At 36.8% G+C, this 17,913-nt stretch overlaps 1 protein-coding gene across 1 annotated transcript in view; it reads right to left on the bottom strand.

Moving 5' to 3' along the window:
* The window catches only part of LOC114054096 (phosphatidylinositol 3,4,5-trisphosphate-dependent Rac exchanger 2 protein), a 385,890-nt gene that overhangs the window by 253,366 nt on the left and 114,611 nt on the right, over positions 1-17,913 (bottom strand). The window contains exon 8 of the mRNA XM_027877210.1: positions 988-1,121. Within this exon, the coding sequence (XP_027733011.1) occupies positions 988-1,121 (134 nt within the window). The remainder of the gene's footprint in view (positions 1-987; positions 1,122-17,913) is intronic.

Here is a 17,913-nt window from a genome sequence, read left to right as displayed (position 1 = left end):
TCATTGTAACTCTTTTCTTTGGTTGATGTAGTCTGACTAGCAAAAAAACCTCACTTTCTCATTATATTCTTGATAGGTTAGAACCAAGTCCAGAATAGCAGTTCCCCTTGTGGCTTCTTCTCCCTTTGAAGGATGAAATTATTATTAAAGCAAGTCAAAAATTTGGCTGCTACTCTGTTTTTGGCAGAGAATATCCTAGCAAATGTCTGGATAGCTGAATTCCTCCAAGACCAAAATATCATTCTTCCATGCCAAGTTTATTTTCTGTTTTCCAAACAGAAATTCGTCCTTTGTCCAGGTGTTCTGTAGAATATGCTTGCAATAACCCTTTCTCTTTCTCCCTTCATTAGTTCTGATCCAAATGTTTTATATAACATGTTTCCCAACTCAAGTTTCTAGATCTCCTCACATGAATATATCTCAATATATAATGCTATGTTATCCATTTAGTTAACTAAGAAGCTCAAAAAAGCTAAGGAAGTGTGTTAGAACTAGATGACCTATTGATTTGACATCATTCAAAACTATATAAATATATGAATGGCTTTTCTAATAAGAATGGCATTACTCTACTTTCGCCAAATAAGCATTTTTCCCATTAAGCATTTATTTTATCAAAAGGAGAAATTGAAGTGGGAGAAAAAAAAGACTAAATTGAGATTTGGAGGAACTGGTTTGAATTCTAGCTCTCTACCTTACTCCCCCCTGTGTCCTTAGAAAATCACTTTCTCCTCTTTTGGCTCATACGTAAAATGAAGAACTTGTAGTAAACGATCTTAACAATCCCTTCCACACCTTACAGTCTAAGTTCTATGATATGGCATTACAAAGGAGGGTTATGGTCCACCATCATAAAGGTGATGTGCATCTGAAATATAAATTCAATTCAAAATAGAGGATCTTCAAGAAACCTTTGCTAAGTTGTGCAGTAGTATATATTTAGGGTTAAAAATATAAAATGAGTAATTCCAGAAGTGAGTGACTTACCTGTGTTTTCTTTTGCAATATACCAAAAGGTTATCAAAAAGAAAAAACACCCGTTCTTGTATATTTCCTGCAGAAATTTTCAACAAAACCCCATACATTAGCATTTCAGTGCAGGTGTCCGTGATGTTGGAACCCTAACAAAGAAACAAATGAGAAAAAAATGAATTACTAATGAGGAAACAGAAACTGTCATACTTCAATACATGAGAGATCTGTAATTTAATCAGTATGTGTACTCTCCTCACAAATGCAATTAGCAGATGGACTCTGCTTTTAGAACCAAAATGGACTCCATTCTTAGAACCAAATTGAATTCTAAATTGATGAGCTTTCTCTTTAGCTTGGTCAGATCTAGGCCTTCATCTCACTTCTCAGCCATGTCATCCCCATCAGAACATCATATTCTACCTCTAAAATCACGATGGACTGTTATAGGGGAGCTTTCAGCTCATCATGCCGAGACCTAGGCCTCCCTTCCTACCTCACTTCCTGACCATCTCCAAATGGGTATTCTTCCTACACCCTTTCCAACCCTGCTTTATTTATAGAGCTCCCCCATTAGAATATAAGCTTCTTGAGGGCAGGGACTTGCTTGTATATGTACCTCCATGGGCAGCTAGGTGGTGTAGTGGATAAAGTGCCAGGCCTGGAGTCAGGAAGACTCATCTTCTTGAGTTCAAATATGGCTTCAGACACTTACTAGCTGTGTGACCCTGGGCAAGTCACTTAACCCTGTTTGCCTCAGTTTCCTCATCTATAAAACAAGCTGGAAAAAGGAAATGGCAAACTACTCTAGTATCTTTGCCAAGAAAATCCCAAATGGGTCCCAAAGAGTCAGTCACAACTGAACAAAAACAATATATGTACCCCCAGCACTTAATACAGTATCTGGCACACAATAAGTTCTAAATAAATGGTCTATCATTCATCTAACAATCTATCGATCCATGTCTATCTACACTTCTTTTTCTTCATCTAAGTTCATCATTAAGTGCCCTGTGCAGACATATTTGCCTCTTTGGGCAATTTTGACTTTCGTCATCAGAGATATTTCTTTATATTTTCATGATTTCATTCTTGAAATCACCTGTACAGAGGGTGGAATGAGAAGCTAGAGGAAAGAAGAGAATTGGAATAGCAGCTGTGCTGTATGGGATAATAAATTAACCAGGGCAGGGTTTGTGCTTGAGTAATACTCTCTACTACCACCTTCTAAGTTACATATAAGAACAAAAACATTATAAAGAAAAAAACAACTTTTAAATACTTGAGAACTATGATCTCTGCAGCGACCAACTATGATTCCAGAGGACTTAAAATGAAGCACACTACCCACCTCCTGACATAGGGGTGATGACTCAAGATGTAGAATGAGGCAAACATTTTTGGACTTAGCCAATGAAGGAATTTGCTTTTTTTTGACATCATATACTTACTACAAGAGTTGCTTGTTTGTTTTTTTTTTACTTTTCTGGGCTTTTTAATTTTTTCTGTTCAATGGGTAGAAAGGAGAAGGAAGAGAAAAATAAATGCTTGGTAAGTGATTTTTTTTAAAAAAAATTAAATTTAAATTAGGTAATATTTTTAAAAAATAAGGCAACTCTCATAGTTTAATGTATATTGTCCTAGATATTAGTAATATCTCACATTTATATAGCAATTTAAATTTTAGGAAATGTTTCGCTCATTTACATTTTAAGAGTCCTAAGGACCCTAATAGATTTGTAGAAGATGTAGCAGACTCAACAGCTGATAGAAGGAGGCTGCTCTCTGACTCCCAGATTTATTAACGGTTGATTCATTTTTGCTTTGATTCCTTCTATTGGTTCTACTCTAGCTTAAAATAATTAAAAATTAGCTTTTTTCTATCCTTAGCCTCACTAATCTCAGTTTGTTCTGGGTTTTAGCAATCCTGTCAATATTCTTTGAAGATTATGCTGCTTTTTGTATTCTTCTTGGTTGCTCTTCATCTTCATTACACTTCTTTACCTTCTTCTAAGTTCACACTAATTCCTCTGTGCAGACAAGCCAAATGCTTCCCTCACCTCTGTTAGTAACCCCATATTACAGATGAGGGAACTGAAGGCCTAAAGCTTTAAACAACTTACCCTTGGTCACACAGCTAGTAAGTGTCAGAACTAGGATTTGAAACTGGGCGACTTGACTCTCTAGAGCTGGCATGCTTTCTACCATGCCAAATTTACTTTTTGAGTAAGTTATTTCCTTGAAACTTGCATTAAGTCCTTTGCAACACTAGAATAAACTGATCACTTTCAGAAGGTCCATTTTATTCCAGGATAGCCTCATAACATATCCTGAAATACTCAATGTGGCCTCCACATTGCCTAATTAATTCTCAATTACGTGTTTATATAGCCAGAGAAACTGGCTCATAATGTTCAGATTTGTCTATAAAATGTAATCCTAATAGTACTGCTCAGAGCATTTTCCTTCATTCAGTGTTTACATTTTAGGCCACACAGATTTTCAGTGTACCTTTGATTCACTAAGATTTAATCTATTCATTATTTTCGTGAGTTCAGCAGGAGGAAATGATTAAAAATGTGAAACCACAGACCTATAAAAAACTATACATTTTAAGCAATGTTTGGTCAGTATAGATACACCATTATAAGTACTACAGGCCAAGATATACTCATGTGATAGTTCCCACTTTAAACATGCCCCTACTTTTCACTCAATAAATGCTTTTTAACAATGTTCCAGCAGTGTTCTCCTCAGCTCGATGATAGAAGCCATATGTAGCAGTTCACATCCTGAATACTACTTAGACATTTTATTTTTACTAAGTTGGAGTGCTAGATGTCATAGGGAAGACTTTGGCTCTTCCTTCCTTGCAGCTGGAGAGGGGCTAATCACGGTCAGGCTAAGGAGTTTGCGATCCACACAGAAGCCAACATCTAAGACGCAAAGAAAGGCAGCAATGAAGGAATCAAAGTCAAGGTCTTAGGCCAGGATCAGGATTACCAAAGTCCCCACGTTAAGGATGTCAGTCTGAAGAGTGAATTAGAGCAACTAGAATGATCAAGCACACTAGACAGAGAAAACTCTGGAGCATCCAAATCCTTTAATTGGCCCAGCCTTGTAGTTAGCCCACAGTTGCCCTGTTAGCCTACTACTGGACTATACTACAAGTATATGTCATATGTGTGTATATATATATATGTATATATATATATATTTATATATATATATGTATGTATATATTTATATATGTGTGTGTGTATATATGTATGTGTATGTATATGTATGTGTGTATATATGTAGATATGTACTCTATATATAAGATGTTACTTATAGTAATATATAAGTACTATATATGTACTACACTATATATAAGATGCAATTATATTTTTTATATTTATCAATCACATATTACTTTTACTATAAGTTCAAGTCAAATTGTAAATATGAACAAGATTGCCTTCATTTGGAATCCAACAAACAATATACATTGAATGTAATTCTTCCTAATTTATTATACCTAGTATAGTAATAAATTTTAATCATTCTGAGAGAAACAATAATTATGGCTCCCTATTATTTCTACATTTAGCAAAATTGCTCCACTTTAGTTTTACAAAAGTAGTATATTTTTAAGAATGACTTTTTAAAATATCTGACTACAGGTCAGCTAATGGGCTAAACATTATCTTCTGACAAGAAGCCACTAATAAATTTGTGTTTCTAGTACTAGGTCTTTAATGAACAATACATAGTTATTTAATTAAATCAACCATAAGTACCATACAGGAGGGGTTCTTAACTTCTCTTATGTTACAGCCCTTTTTGCATTCTGGGAAAATTTATGAAGCCCTTCTGATAATAATGTTTTTAAATGTCAATCAGGCAGCAAACATTTATTAAGCACTTATTTTGTGCCAGACATTGTGTTAAGCTCTGGGATATAAAAAGAGGCAAAAGATAGTCCCTCAAGGAGCTTGAAATTTAATGGGAGAGACAACAAGTAAAGAAATCTGTACAGACAAGCTATATACAGGATAAACAGGAAATGATTAAAAGAAGAAAGGCACTGGACTTAAGAGAAATTAGGAAAGGCTTTCTGTAAAAGACAGGATTTTTGTTTAGACTTGAAAGAAGCCAGGGAAACCAAAAGGTAGAGGTGAGCAGAGAGAGAGAGAGCATTGTGGGCATGGAACACAGTCAGAGAAAATGTCCAGAGTTGAGAGGTGGAGTGTCTTGTTGGCGGAACAACCAGGAGGCCATTGAAAAGTCCACGGCAGGGAGGAGGGTTTAAGAAGACTGGAAATATGGGGGAGGAAGAGAGGTTATAAAGGGCCTTGACCACCAAACAGAAGATTCTGTATTTAATCTGGGAGGTGATAGGAGTTTATTGTATGTAGAGGCTTATTGGGGGGAGAGAAGCTGGGGGGTGGGGTTGACATGGTGGAACCTGTATAAATAATGCATAAATAAAATACATGGAATTACAAAGGAAATCAATTGTACTGAAATACAGTTACCAAAATAGATATGTAAAAAAGTTCATGAACCCCAGGTTAAGACCTCTGAAAAGTTTGGCTGGACACTGAAATACCTTATTGCAGAATTATACAAATTATAACTATAAAAGAAACTCAGACACAAGCAAGTATTTTAAAGCAACTGCAATGACATACTGCAGAGTCAGAGACTTCCCTATGAGTATTAAGATTTGAAACATTTACCAAAAAAAAAAATCAGAGCAAGCTTTACATGAATCATTAATTATGAACTACAAATCTGTCACTACATAGAAGTATATAATATGGATAATATTGTAAACTCTCTTTCTCACATATATGATTCATAAATCTGCTACCTATTATTTGAAATAATTCACTTTTTTGTCAAGGGAATGATTTATGTTTTTAAATATATTACCCGCCTTAGGAAGTTATAGTCATTAGGTGGAATTAATGCTAACAACTTAGAGTGAATGACCATGCTGATCTACCCCAGAAGAAAAATCATAAAACTTAAGTTTGCAATTTGTTAAACTGCACGTTTCCTAAATCTATAACTTGGAGAAATAGGAAAGAAGGAAGGAAGGAAGGAAGGAAGGAAGGAAGGAAGGAAGGAAGGAAGGAGGGAAGGAAGGAAGGAAGGAAGAAATCATGTAGAGCTCCTTCCCTCCTTCCCTCCCTACTGATGGACATAGAAGGATGAAGTCACAGTATGGTGAATAGAACCACAGGGCAATAAATTATTGACACACCCTTTCCAGAAGCAATAGTAGTCTTGATTTTGTTATTGTTGCCAAAGTAAGAGAGTAAAAGGTGACAAATGTGATGTGGGGGAAGGGAAGGGGGAGTAGAGTTAGGGAGGGGAGGAGGAATCTATACAGTGTTATGGAAAGTAGATGGCGTGGTTAGGTGGTTGGAGCCAGCTAGAGGTAATGAGCTGTCACCACTGATCATGACCAACTCCAGAGCAAGAAGGGGAGGTAAAGTTCAGAAAGAACAAGAAATGGAGTGGGGCAGCATGGCAGGAAAAGGGAGATACTTTTGATCAAATTGTAGTCAGTAGCTACTGTTCAATGCGCACAACTTCAAAGTACCTTTAACCAATTTTGTATGGGGAGTTTATATGAACCTTACAAATGTAACAGAGGTTTGTCTCATGCCCAGACCACCTAAAACAGACGCACCCACATGGATAATGCCCGAGATCTGTTTCTGTGAAATAAAGGTCCTGGCTCAGGCATGAACATTCTGTTTGCTTACCACATGGATGAGAGCAGACTCTTTCCAGGTGGAGGAGCTTGAACTGTCTGAATCCTCAAATCTCCCTGACCCAGGCACTCTCTCTTTCCAGTAGAGTCTAGTGCATGGACAACATGCTGTAAAAGGGATGGGCCTGAGGGCCACCTTCCTCTTCTCCCACACCAGAAGGGTCCCCAGAAATGGGTTTGTTTCTATTATTATTTTCAGACTTAGGTGAAGGGAGTAAAGGGAGCTTAAGCCATGGGGACCCTGGAACCCAGTATTCTGGGCCAGATGTTGCAACCAGTCCAGCTGGGAAGTCCTGAGAAGCCAAGGTCCTGGGATGGAAGCCTAGGGACTGTGAGGGAGAGGACCTTTTAGACTTGGAACTTGGTGGAACAAATACTTTGTAGGAAGTGAACTAAGTAAGCTTTGAACCTAATTCCCATCCCCTTCTCAGAGACTGAGGTGCATAGTGAGGGGAGCTGATGGCCCTAGAGAGATGGGGGGCAGCGCTGTTCGTTAGTCAGTCAGTTAACAAGCATTTAATATGTGCCTAGATGCCAGACACTATGCTAAGTGCTGAGGATAGAAAGAAAGGCAAAAGAAAGTCCATGTTCAAAGTATCCACATGTTTATAACAGCTCTTTTTTTGGTGGCAAAGAATTGAAAACTGAGGAGATGTCCATCAATTGAGGAATGGCTGAACAAGTCTTATGATTTTTCTTTTGGAGTAGGTCAGCATGATAATCCACTCTAACTTGTCACCAATCAGGCCAGAGAATCACTGTCACACAAGTACTTGTCTCCTTGGTGCCAGAATATATTTCAAAAAACTATATCACTGGAAATCTCCATGTATTCATCAGTTTATTTTCTTTTTTGCTCTTAACTCCTATATCCAATCACAAATCTCAAAACTGTATAAAGATTATCTGGCCTAAAAAGATTATCTGCCCCAGTCTTCTAAATTCAGGAAGACAAGGAATTATTATACCAGTTTTATGGGCACCTTTACACTTCCTTTCCTCTCACTCTCTTCTTAATTGTCTATAGTCTGGTTTCCAACCTCATTATTCACCTGAAATTTCTCTCTCCAGAATTACAAATCATCTCTTACTTTCCAAGTCTAATAACCTCTTCTCAAACCTCATCCTTCTTGACCTCTCTGTAGCCTTAACAATGCCATCACTCTCTTCTCTTTGATACTCTCTTGTCTTTGGGTTTTTGTGACAGTGCTACCTACCTGACCATTCCTTCTCATTCTTCTCTGCTGGATCTTCATCAAGTCACTCCTGCCAACAGTCAGTGTTCCATCAAGTTTTATTCTGGGCCATCTTCTCTTCTCCCTTTATACTATTCCACTTGGTAATCTCATTGGCTCCCATGGATTCAATTATCATCTCTATGCTGAAAATTCTCAAATCTACTTGTCCAGCCCTAACCTCTCTGCTTATTAGACATCTTAAACTGGATGTCCTGTAGACATCTTAAATTCAACATATTCAAAACTGAACTCACTGTTGAAAGCACCAGCATCCTCCCTATCAGTCACTCAGGCTGGCAACCTACATGTCATCATTAACTCCTCACTCTCTCTCATCTGCCATATCCAACCTGTAGCCAAGGCCTGCTGATTTTACTTGAACATCTCTTGTATACTTCCCCTTTTCTCCTTTGTCACTTCTACCACTTTGTTGCAGGCTCATATCACATCATACCTAGACTACTGCAAAAGGTTTCTGGCTGGTATCTTTGCCACTAATCTGTCTCTACCCTAGTCCATCCCCCACTTAGCTGTCAAACTGATTTTCCTAAAGTGCTAATCTGACCCTTCTGTACCCCATGTCCCCCACTCAATAAACTCTAGTGGCTCCCTACCATTTCCAGGATAAAAAATAAAATCCTCTACTTGGCAATCAAAGCCATTCATAACCTGCCTTCCCCTTTCCTTTCCACTTCCACCCCTCTACACCTCAAAGACATTTTATCTCCTAACTCCAGGCATTTTCACTGACTGCCTCTCATGCATGGAATGGTTTTGGCTGTTCTGGTTTCCTTCAAGTCTCAACAAAAATTCCACTTATTAGGGACAGGTAGGTGGCACAGTGGATAGAGCACTGGCCCTGGATTCAGGAGGACCTGAGTTCAAATCTGGTCTCAGAGACATAACACTAGCTGTGTGACTCTGGGCAAGTCACTTAACCCCAATTGCCTAGCCAAAAAAAAAAAAAAAGAAAAGAAAAAAAATTCCACTTTCTATAGGAAACCTTTTCCAATCCCTCTCAACTATAGTGCCTTGCCTCTGTTGATTATTTCCTGTATATGGCTTGTTTTCACATAGTTTTTTGCAAGTTGTCTCTCCCATTAGATTGTAAGCTCCTAGAGGGCAGAGACTGTCAGCTTTCTATGTATTCCCAAACCTAGCACAGTGTCTGGCAAGTAGCAGCCAATCAATGTCTATTGGCTAACAGGATAGGAAGGTCAGAGAGGTTATAGGATCATAGATTAGAGCTTGAAGAGAACTTAGAAGTCATTCAGTCTAACTCCCTCTTTCTCCAGCTTCAAAAATTTGAGACATAAAGAGGTTAAGTGATGGGTGACAAACTTGAATAGAATATAGTGAAAGGCCTAGAGTGCCAGAATAAGGTGGTTTCATTTGGTTCAATATGGAATGGGAACTCATCAATAATTCTATAGTTCCTACTACAATTATCTTATTATAGCTCCGTTGCTTTGTAATTTGTTTCTATGTCATTTGTATACCCTTATCTCTCCCTGATAAGATTATAAATCACACAATGGTAGGATATTCTGTCTTCATCCTTTTAAACCATGGCAACTAGAACAACAGAGATTGATAAGGCACAGGAAATGCAAAATGGTACTAATCAGTTTGTATACCAAAATAGCAATGATTTTTTTTTCCTTATTATAGCTAGTATAAGTGTTTCTATGGATAAAAAAAAAATGAACAGGCAGAGCCAGATAGCTGAGTCCATCCCTGCTCACCAGTTCCAAATTACATTGCCCTTAGTGGCCATCATCCTCCAATAGGGAAGCTTTCATCTTATCTTGCCCAAATCCAAGGCTCCACCTCAATTCTGTGATACCAGCTCCCAATCATGCTGACTCTTGTCCTGCCCTCATCTAAAACTCCTAGGATAGGAGCCTTGAACTCTACCACCCTGGGCTCTGCCTCTTGAGCCTGAACCTTACCTTGCCCAAAATCAGGCCTTCACCTCACTTCACAAAGCACAGCCTTTGTCATAGCAGACTTTCTCTGTCTCCCACTTTCTAATTCCCCTTTATTTCTTTTCCCCTGCATTAAAATGTAAGCTCCTTATGGGCCATAATTGTCATCCTTGGTTGGATTTGCATCCATAGTGCTTAACACCAGGCCTGACCCAAAGTAAGCACTTAAATGTTCTATTGATCTATCTATACCCAGATCCTAGAGAGACACTGTAACATAGACAACTAGCTAGGACTAGAATTAAATAGAGTTGGAGGTCAGACTAGATAACATCAGAGAAACTGTGCAGTGCTTTCAATTCTCCCAAGCTACTCCTCTACACAAAACCCCATCTTTAAAAAACAAATATTCTCCTGTGACACCATATGGTTGTGAATTATGGAACACCACAGTCTCAGAAATAATCAAAACTGCACATGACCCAGAGGACAACAAAAAGACCCCAAAAAGGGCATGAATGAGCTGAGGCGTATTGTCAATAATGATTTATACTGGAGAACTGACATAAAATGATCAGAAAGGGAGGAAGTTCTGATATATATACACACATAAATAATATAGCATATAATACACACACATATATAAATATGTGTATGGAGAAAGAGATAGATAGAAAGATGGATAGATAGACAGATAGATAGATAGATGTATAGACAAATAGATGTGTCTGATGAGTCAGCAGTTAACACAAGTCCATCTTGAATCACTACTGAACCATTGCCCTACAAGAACATTAAAATGAGACTCTAATAATAAACTAAGTTATGTAACTAGGAATGTATTTAGAAAGTAACAAAAATTAAATGCATAAAAGCAAATAGTCAATCAGCATTTATTAAGTGCCTAATATAATCCTGGCACTCTGCTAAATCTTGGGGGCACAAAGTAAGGCAGAAGTCGGTCTCTGCTTTCTCAAGGAGTTTTCAATCTAATGAGGGTAATAATATGCAAACAACTCTATATAAACAAGTCATGTACAGAATAATTTAGGAATAGTCTCTGAGGGAAAGTTCTAACATCAGCAGTACGTAAATGAGGACTAAAATTCAATTTCATATGCCCACCTGTTCCTATAAGATGGATATTAAGAGTAGCTTCATCTAAGGAATCTATCAAGTGCCTTTCTGCAATATGGCACTGTTTTGGGCTTGGCACAAGGATAAATAACAAGTATAGTCTCTGCTCTTTAAGAGTTTGTAATCTAAGGTTCACAAAACCAAGTGGACATACAAGAACATATACTATTCAAAATTCAAATCCAAAGATGGTCCTACTTAGGTTGAGGGGAGGGTTCTGAGCTCTGAATGTTAAGTTGTATTTATATGATTGTATGTATCCTCTATTTCCTGGTAGAACACTTATAAGGAGCTGGAGCCCACATTTTTGTCCTTGAACTCATCCCTAGTACCTAGTTTGTACATACCAGAACTTAATAGGGGCAGCTAGGTGGCACAGTGGATAGAGCACCGGCCCTGAAGTCAGGAGGACCTGAGTTCAAATCCGGCCTCAGACCAAACACTTGACATGTACTAGCTGTGTGACCCTGGGCAAGTCACTTAACCCTAATTGCCTAAAAAAAAAAAAAGAACTTAATAAATGTTTGTTTCAATTCTCCACCCACTTTAAGTAAATTGTAGGCAGATCTCAGGACATATGTACTTTAGGAGATGTTGAAGACACAACCCCTACTCATAGCAGAGCAAATAAATAGTACTAGGAACTGAAAGCCTAGGTTGACTTGAATAATCTCCCTAAACTATTGAAAGGTAGTAAAATGCAGAACATTTAGGATGCTTTTTTCAATCTTCCGGACTAGTAGAGATCATTTCCCTGGGCAAGGGACACTCACAATTAGGAAGAATATCGGAGTTGGTGCAACATTTGTCACTCTCTCTGAAAAAAAAAATTACAGACTAGTCCCTCTCATGGACTACTTCCTCTATGGACCACTTCTTTCCATGTACCTGAAAAAATGAGATGCTTCTCAGAAGGGGCATTTTATAAAAGATATGTCTCCAATAAAGATAAGTGGGCCTGATATTATGAAGGGAATGATTAAAAGAGAATCCTCCATTTGGCGCTTTCTTATTAGATGCATGAGCTCTGCCAGACAGAGTTGAAATCTAAATCATAGCAAAAGGGGTGCTCCAGTATGAAGGGGACCCAGAAAAAGTAGTGGGAATAAGAGGAGCTAATGTCATCAGAGAGAACAGTGTAAGAGAGTTTTTTAGCTAAGTGGCCTTAGCTTAATTCATGAGAGGAAATAGAAGCAACAATCTGCCATAACAAAAACATCGATACATCATTGTACACTGGAAAAACACAGAATTTTTAGTCAAATGATTCAGTGGGTGTCTTGGCTCTACCTCCTACTACTTATGAGACCTTAAACAATCAATTCACCTGTCTAGGTTTCAGTTCTCTCATGTATAAAATTAAAGGATTAGACCCTGTGACCTCTAAAGTCCCTTCCAGTAGCCCAGGCTTCATATCAGAACCATGTTTATAAAGCATTTTATATATGACTCCTTCAATAGCCCTGTGAGGTAGGAGCTATTATTAAATCTCTTTTATAGTGAGGAATCTGAGGCTCAGAAAGGTTAGGTGACTTTCTGAAGTATATATAGCTATTAAATATCTGAGGAAGGATATGAACTCAGATCTTCCTGACTTCATGCCCAATGCCCTTTCCACTATGCCACATATCTTCCTATCTAAATCTATCTATCTAGCCTCCAAGCTGCTGGTAACTGAATAGAAAAGGCTGAAAGATTTAAAAAGGCTGAGAAATATTAGGCATAAATACATTTATCAAGCAAATCAACCTCTTACACAGACAGAAAAGTGCTCACAGATTCTTAAAAAAAAACAGTGAATAAAAATTATACTTTAAAGCAAAGTGAACCAAAAACCCTAAATTTAAACAGAAGACAAGACAATAAACTATGTAGATACCCCAGGGATAATGTAACAATGGTAAGAAACAGTAGAATGGATAAAAAGATAAATGAACAATAAAAAATGCTAGGATGAAAGTCATAACTCTCAAGGAAGAAATATGATTAGCAAGAGAAAAAACAACTTGGTGCATGACAGACACTCTCTCCAAGGTAGTAAAATCTTTAACTAAAATTCTGGCAAAAAAAAATAAGAAGAACTATAACATTTTTTAAAATTAAGTATGATCAAGTTGGAGTTATAACAGATAAAACAGACTAGACCTGGATCAAGATGGACTAGTACCTCGGTTCACATGGAATGGGACACATGCAGTCTATCTGAAGTTAAAAAAAAAGTCATAGCAGAGAAAGACATTCATGTGAGAGAAAGGATATTCATCAAGGAATTAAAAAGATATAAATAACAAATGCTGGAGGGGCTCTAGAAAGACAAACACACTAATAAACTAGTGGTAGAGCTCTGAATGTTGTAACCACGCAGGAAAGTGATTTAAAAGTATACTAAAAAAGTAATTTAAATGTCCATACCCCTTGATCCAAAGGTCCCACTGCTAAGAATATACCCCAAGGAAGTTAAAGACCATGAAAGATACCACATGTACAAAAAAAAATTAAAGAAGCTTTTGCATATCAGTAAAGAACTGAAAACCAAGTACATACCAATTGATTGGAAGATGACTAAACAAACTATGATACAGATTATTACAGTAGCATAAGAAAGGATGAATATGAATACAGAGAAAAATACAAAGACTTTTATAAAATGATACAAAGTGTACCAAGAAAAACAGTACAATTACTGTAAGAATAAAAGTAGAAATTATCAAAATAATCAAAACTGAATAAAAATTCTCTGCTATATAGCGTGGCTCTTTAGGAGATGGAGTGCAGAAGGACTTTGTTAGATATAAAAGAGCTTTCATTTAAAAAAATATGTATCTCAATAAGTGAAACAAATTAGAGGGATCATAATCACAAGCTGCAAGAGACCTCAAAGACCAACTACGGCATTCCCTTTATTTTACAAATGAAGAAACTGAGGACAAATAAGGGAGCGTGACTTGCCTAAAGTATCAGAAGCTCTGAAAAAATGAATAATAAATTTGGAATTAAGAAAGTAGAGAGGTGAAGAAAATTTTTAAAAAGAGAAAAACAAGTATAAAAGAACTCATGAATTTATATGTACCCCCCAAAACAAAAGTTGGTTTTAAAAGTTTAAATTACATGCTGCAGTAAGTAATACATGAAAATTGTACAAGAGATTTTAAAAGTTTAAAATGCAGTAATTACTGAAGACAATACAGAAATAATATCAAAAACCATACATAAAATTCTAAGCCAACTTAGGCTTCCAGGGTCAGAACCAAGATGGCAGAGTAGAGGAAGCACTTAGGGAAGCTCTCCCAAAATTCAACTCCAAACCTGAAAATAAATCAAATTTTGATGTGGAAGAGTCAACAAAAGATCACAGTGAGGCATTCTTCAAGCCTAAGACAACTTAGAACATCAGGACTCCTGAGACAGGAGTCAAGGCTCAGTCAGAGCCAGAATGGATGAAATACCAGTGGTGGGACTAGGTAGGTGATAGCAACAGAAGCAGCAGAAGCTTCTGGGGTTCTTAAGCCAGAGACAGTAAGGGGACCTGGCGATTGGTCAGAAAAAGATTACAAAGGACCCTAATACTAGCACTGAACCCAAGGCCAGACACCGTTGGACAAATTCATTGCCTACACCAGGAGTGGAGAATCTGCAGCCTCAAGGCCACATGTGGCCTTCTAGGCCCTCAAGTGTGGCCCTTTGACTGAATCTAAGTATTAGAGAATAAATGCTTTTATTAAGGGGATTTGTTCTGTGAAGTTTGGATTCAGTTTAAGGGCCACACTTGAGGACCTAGAGGGCCACACATGGCCTTGAGGCTGTGGGTTCCCCACTCTTGGCCTATACCTACTTCTATGTTATAGTTCAAAGGTGGAAAGGAGCACTTATGGTTAAGAGGTAGCAGGAGTAGCAGGGAGCAGTATTGCCTTAGGTCACAAGGGTTCAAGAACATTGAGGAACCATATTGTTTCTGGACTCAAAAGAGCAGGGCTCCTAAGGAGCTCCTGTGTTAATTGTAATCCCAAGAGATCAGGGGCAAATACTGGATAAGGATGAGAGTGCAGACAAGGACAGCAGTGACCACATCTCCCTCTAGATCACACCAACTTAGAAGAAATGAAAATTTCCAAACCCCCAGAACTAGTTCTGTAAACAGCAGTATGAAAAAAGCTAAATCTTGAGACAGTACACCTCCCCACTTCTGCTGGGAACAGAGCCCAAGTTTAACATAAAATTAAAAATGAAGAAATAGGCTAGAAAAATGAGGAAACAACAAAAAAAGAAACTAGCCATAAAAATCTACTGTGTTGACAAGGAAGATCAAGACACAAACTCAAAAGGAGACAATTAAGTCAAAACAGCTATAAGCAAAACCTCAAAGGGAAAAAAAAAAGTAAATTGGAAACAAGGCCAAAGAGAATTCCTGAGAGCTTAAAAAATGATTTTTTCAAATTAAATAAGAGTGGTAGAGAAAAAATTAAGTATAGAAACGAGATCAAATGAAGAAAATTATGAAAAGATAATTAACAAGTCACATAATGCTAAGGAAAATAACACTTTAAAAATTAGAATTAGTCAAACAGAAAAAAGTACAAAAATTCACTGATAAAAATAACTCTTAAAAATCAGAATTGGCCAAGTGCAAAAGAAAAAAGTTACAAAACCTCACTGAAAAAAAATAATTCTTTAAAACTTAGAATTTGGCAAGTGGAAGTTAATGACTCCATGAGACATCAAGAAACAATAAAACAAAAAAAAAATAGAAGAAAATGTGAATTGACTCATCAGGAAAAATAAAACTGTCCTGGAAAATAAATTGAAGAGAGATAATCTTAGAATTATTGAACTACCTGAAAGGAAAACTGCTCCAATATCCTAGAACTAGAGGGTAAAACAAAAATTGAAAAAATTAACTAATCACCACCTAAAAGAGATCTCAAAATGAAAATTTCCAGGAATATTATAACCAAGTTCCAGCACTCTTATGTCAACGAGAAAATACTTCAGGCAGCCAGAAAGAAAAACATTCAAATACCATGGAGGCACAGTAAGGATCACACCAGTTTTAGCAGCTACCACAGCAAAGGAGCAGAAGACTTGGAATATGATATTGCAGAAAGCAAAAGAGCTGAAATTACAACCAACAGTAACCTATCCAACAAAGCTGAGTGTAATCCAGAGTAAGCCAGAGCTGAATAGGAAATTTGACTTTCAAATATAAGACTAAAGAGAAGCATAAAAAGGTAAACATGAAAAAAATAAGGTTAAATTGTTTACATTTCCATATGGGAAGATGATGCAAGTATCTTCTAAGAGCTTTATCATTATTATGACAATTAGCAAGATTCTACGTAGAGGATGCAGAAGTGAGTCAATTTTGTTGAGATGACATTAAAAAATAGACAAGAAAGAGGGATGCCCTGAGAGAAGGGGGTAAGGGAGGAGAAGAATGGGAGAAATTATCTCATAAAAAAGAAGTTCACAAGGAAGAACTTTTATAATGAAGAGGAAAATGGGGGGGGGAGACAGGCAACACTTGAACCTTAATCACATCTAAATTGGTTAAAAAAGGGTATGTGTGTGTGTGTGTATATATATGTGTGTGTGTGTGTGTGTGTCACACATACACATATACACATGTGTAAGTATGTACATACACATGTGTATACATATACAAATGTACATATGTATATACATGTATACATATATATATATATATATATAATTATACCAAATGATAATAGAAATCTATCTTACGCAACTGGGAAGTAGGAGGGGAATGAGATAAGATAAAGAGAGGTAATGAAAAGGAGAGCAGATAAAAAAGAGGCAATAGTCAGAAGCAAAACAGACTTTAGAGAAGTGACAGAATAAAAAAAGAGAGAGTGATAAAAAGAAGAAAATAGGATGGAGAGAAATGCACACTTAGTAATCGTAACTGTGAATGTGAATGTGATGAACTAACCCATAAAACAGAAGTGGAGAGAAGAACAGATTAAAAACCAGACTCCAGCAATATGCTCTTTACAAGAAACACACTTGAAACAAAGAGACACACACAGAGTTAAAATAAAAGTCTGGAGAAGAATCAATCATGTATCAACTGATACAAGAAAGACAGGGGTAGCAATTATGATCTCAGACAAAGCAAAAGCAAAACTAAATAAAAATAATAAAAGGGAAAATACTGCTTGGTAAAAGGCACTATAGACAATGAAGTAATATGAATACTAAGAGTATATGCACCAAATGGTATAGCATCCAAACTCTTAAAGGAAAAGTGAAATAAATTACAGAAGGAAATGGACAGTAAAACTATGCTAGTGGGGGAGCTCAACTTTCCCCACTCAGAGTTATATAAATCTAACCATAAAATAAATAATAAAGAAGTCAAGGAGATGAATAGGATTTTAGAAAAGTTAGCTATAATAGACCTCTGGAGAAAACTGAATGGAAATAAAAAGGAGCTTACCTTTTTTCTCAGCTGTAAATGCAACCTTCAAAAAAATTTACCATGTCCTAGAGCATAAAAACCTCAAGATGCAATCAGAAAATCAGAAATATTAAATGTATCCTTTTCAGACCAAAATGTAATAAAAATTACATTTTAAAAAAAGGGGACTGTGGAAGCATAGATTATAAATTAATTGGAAACTAAATAATCTACTCCTAAAGAATGAGTAACTGGGTCAAAGAAGAAATCATAGAAATAATCAACTTCATTAAAGAGGACAACAATGAGATAACATATCAAAATTTGTGGAATGCAGCCAAAACAGTGCTTAGGGGGAAAATGTTTCTCTAAATGTATACAGCAATAAAAGAAAGGGCAGATCAATGAATTGGGCATGAGAGTAAAAAAAAAATAGAAAAAGGACAAATTTAA

The sequence above is a fragment of the Vombatus ursinus genome, unplaced genomic scaffold (genome assembly GCF_900497805.2).
Source record: "Vombatus ursinus unplaced genomic scaffold, bare-nosed wombat genome assembly UNPS02014812.1, whole genome shotgun sequence".
In the NCBI taxonomy this organism is placed as follows: Eukaryota; Metazoa; Chordata; class Mammalia; order Diprotodontia; family Vombatidae; genus Vombatus; species Vombatus ursinus.
The sequence above is the reverse complement of the archived record's forward strand: the minus strand, read 5'-3'. Positions and strand labels throughout refer to the sequence as shown.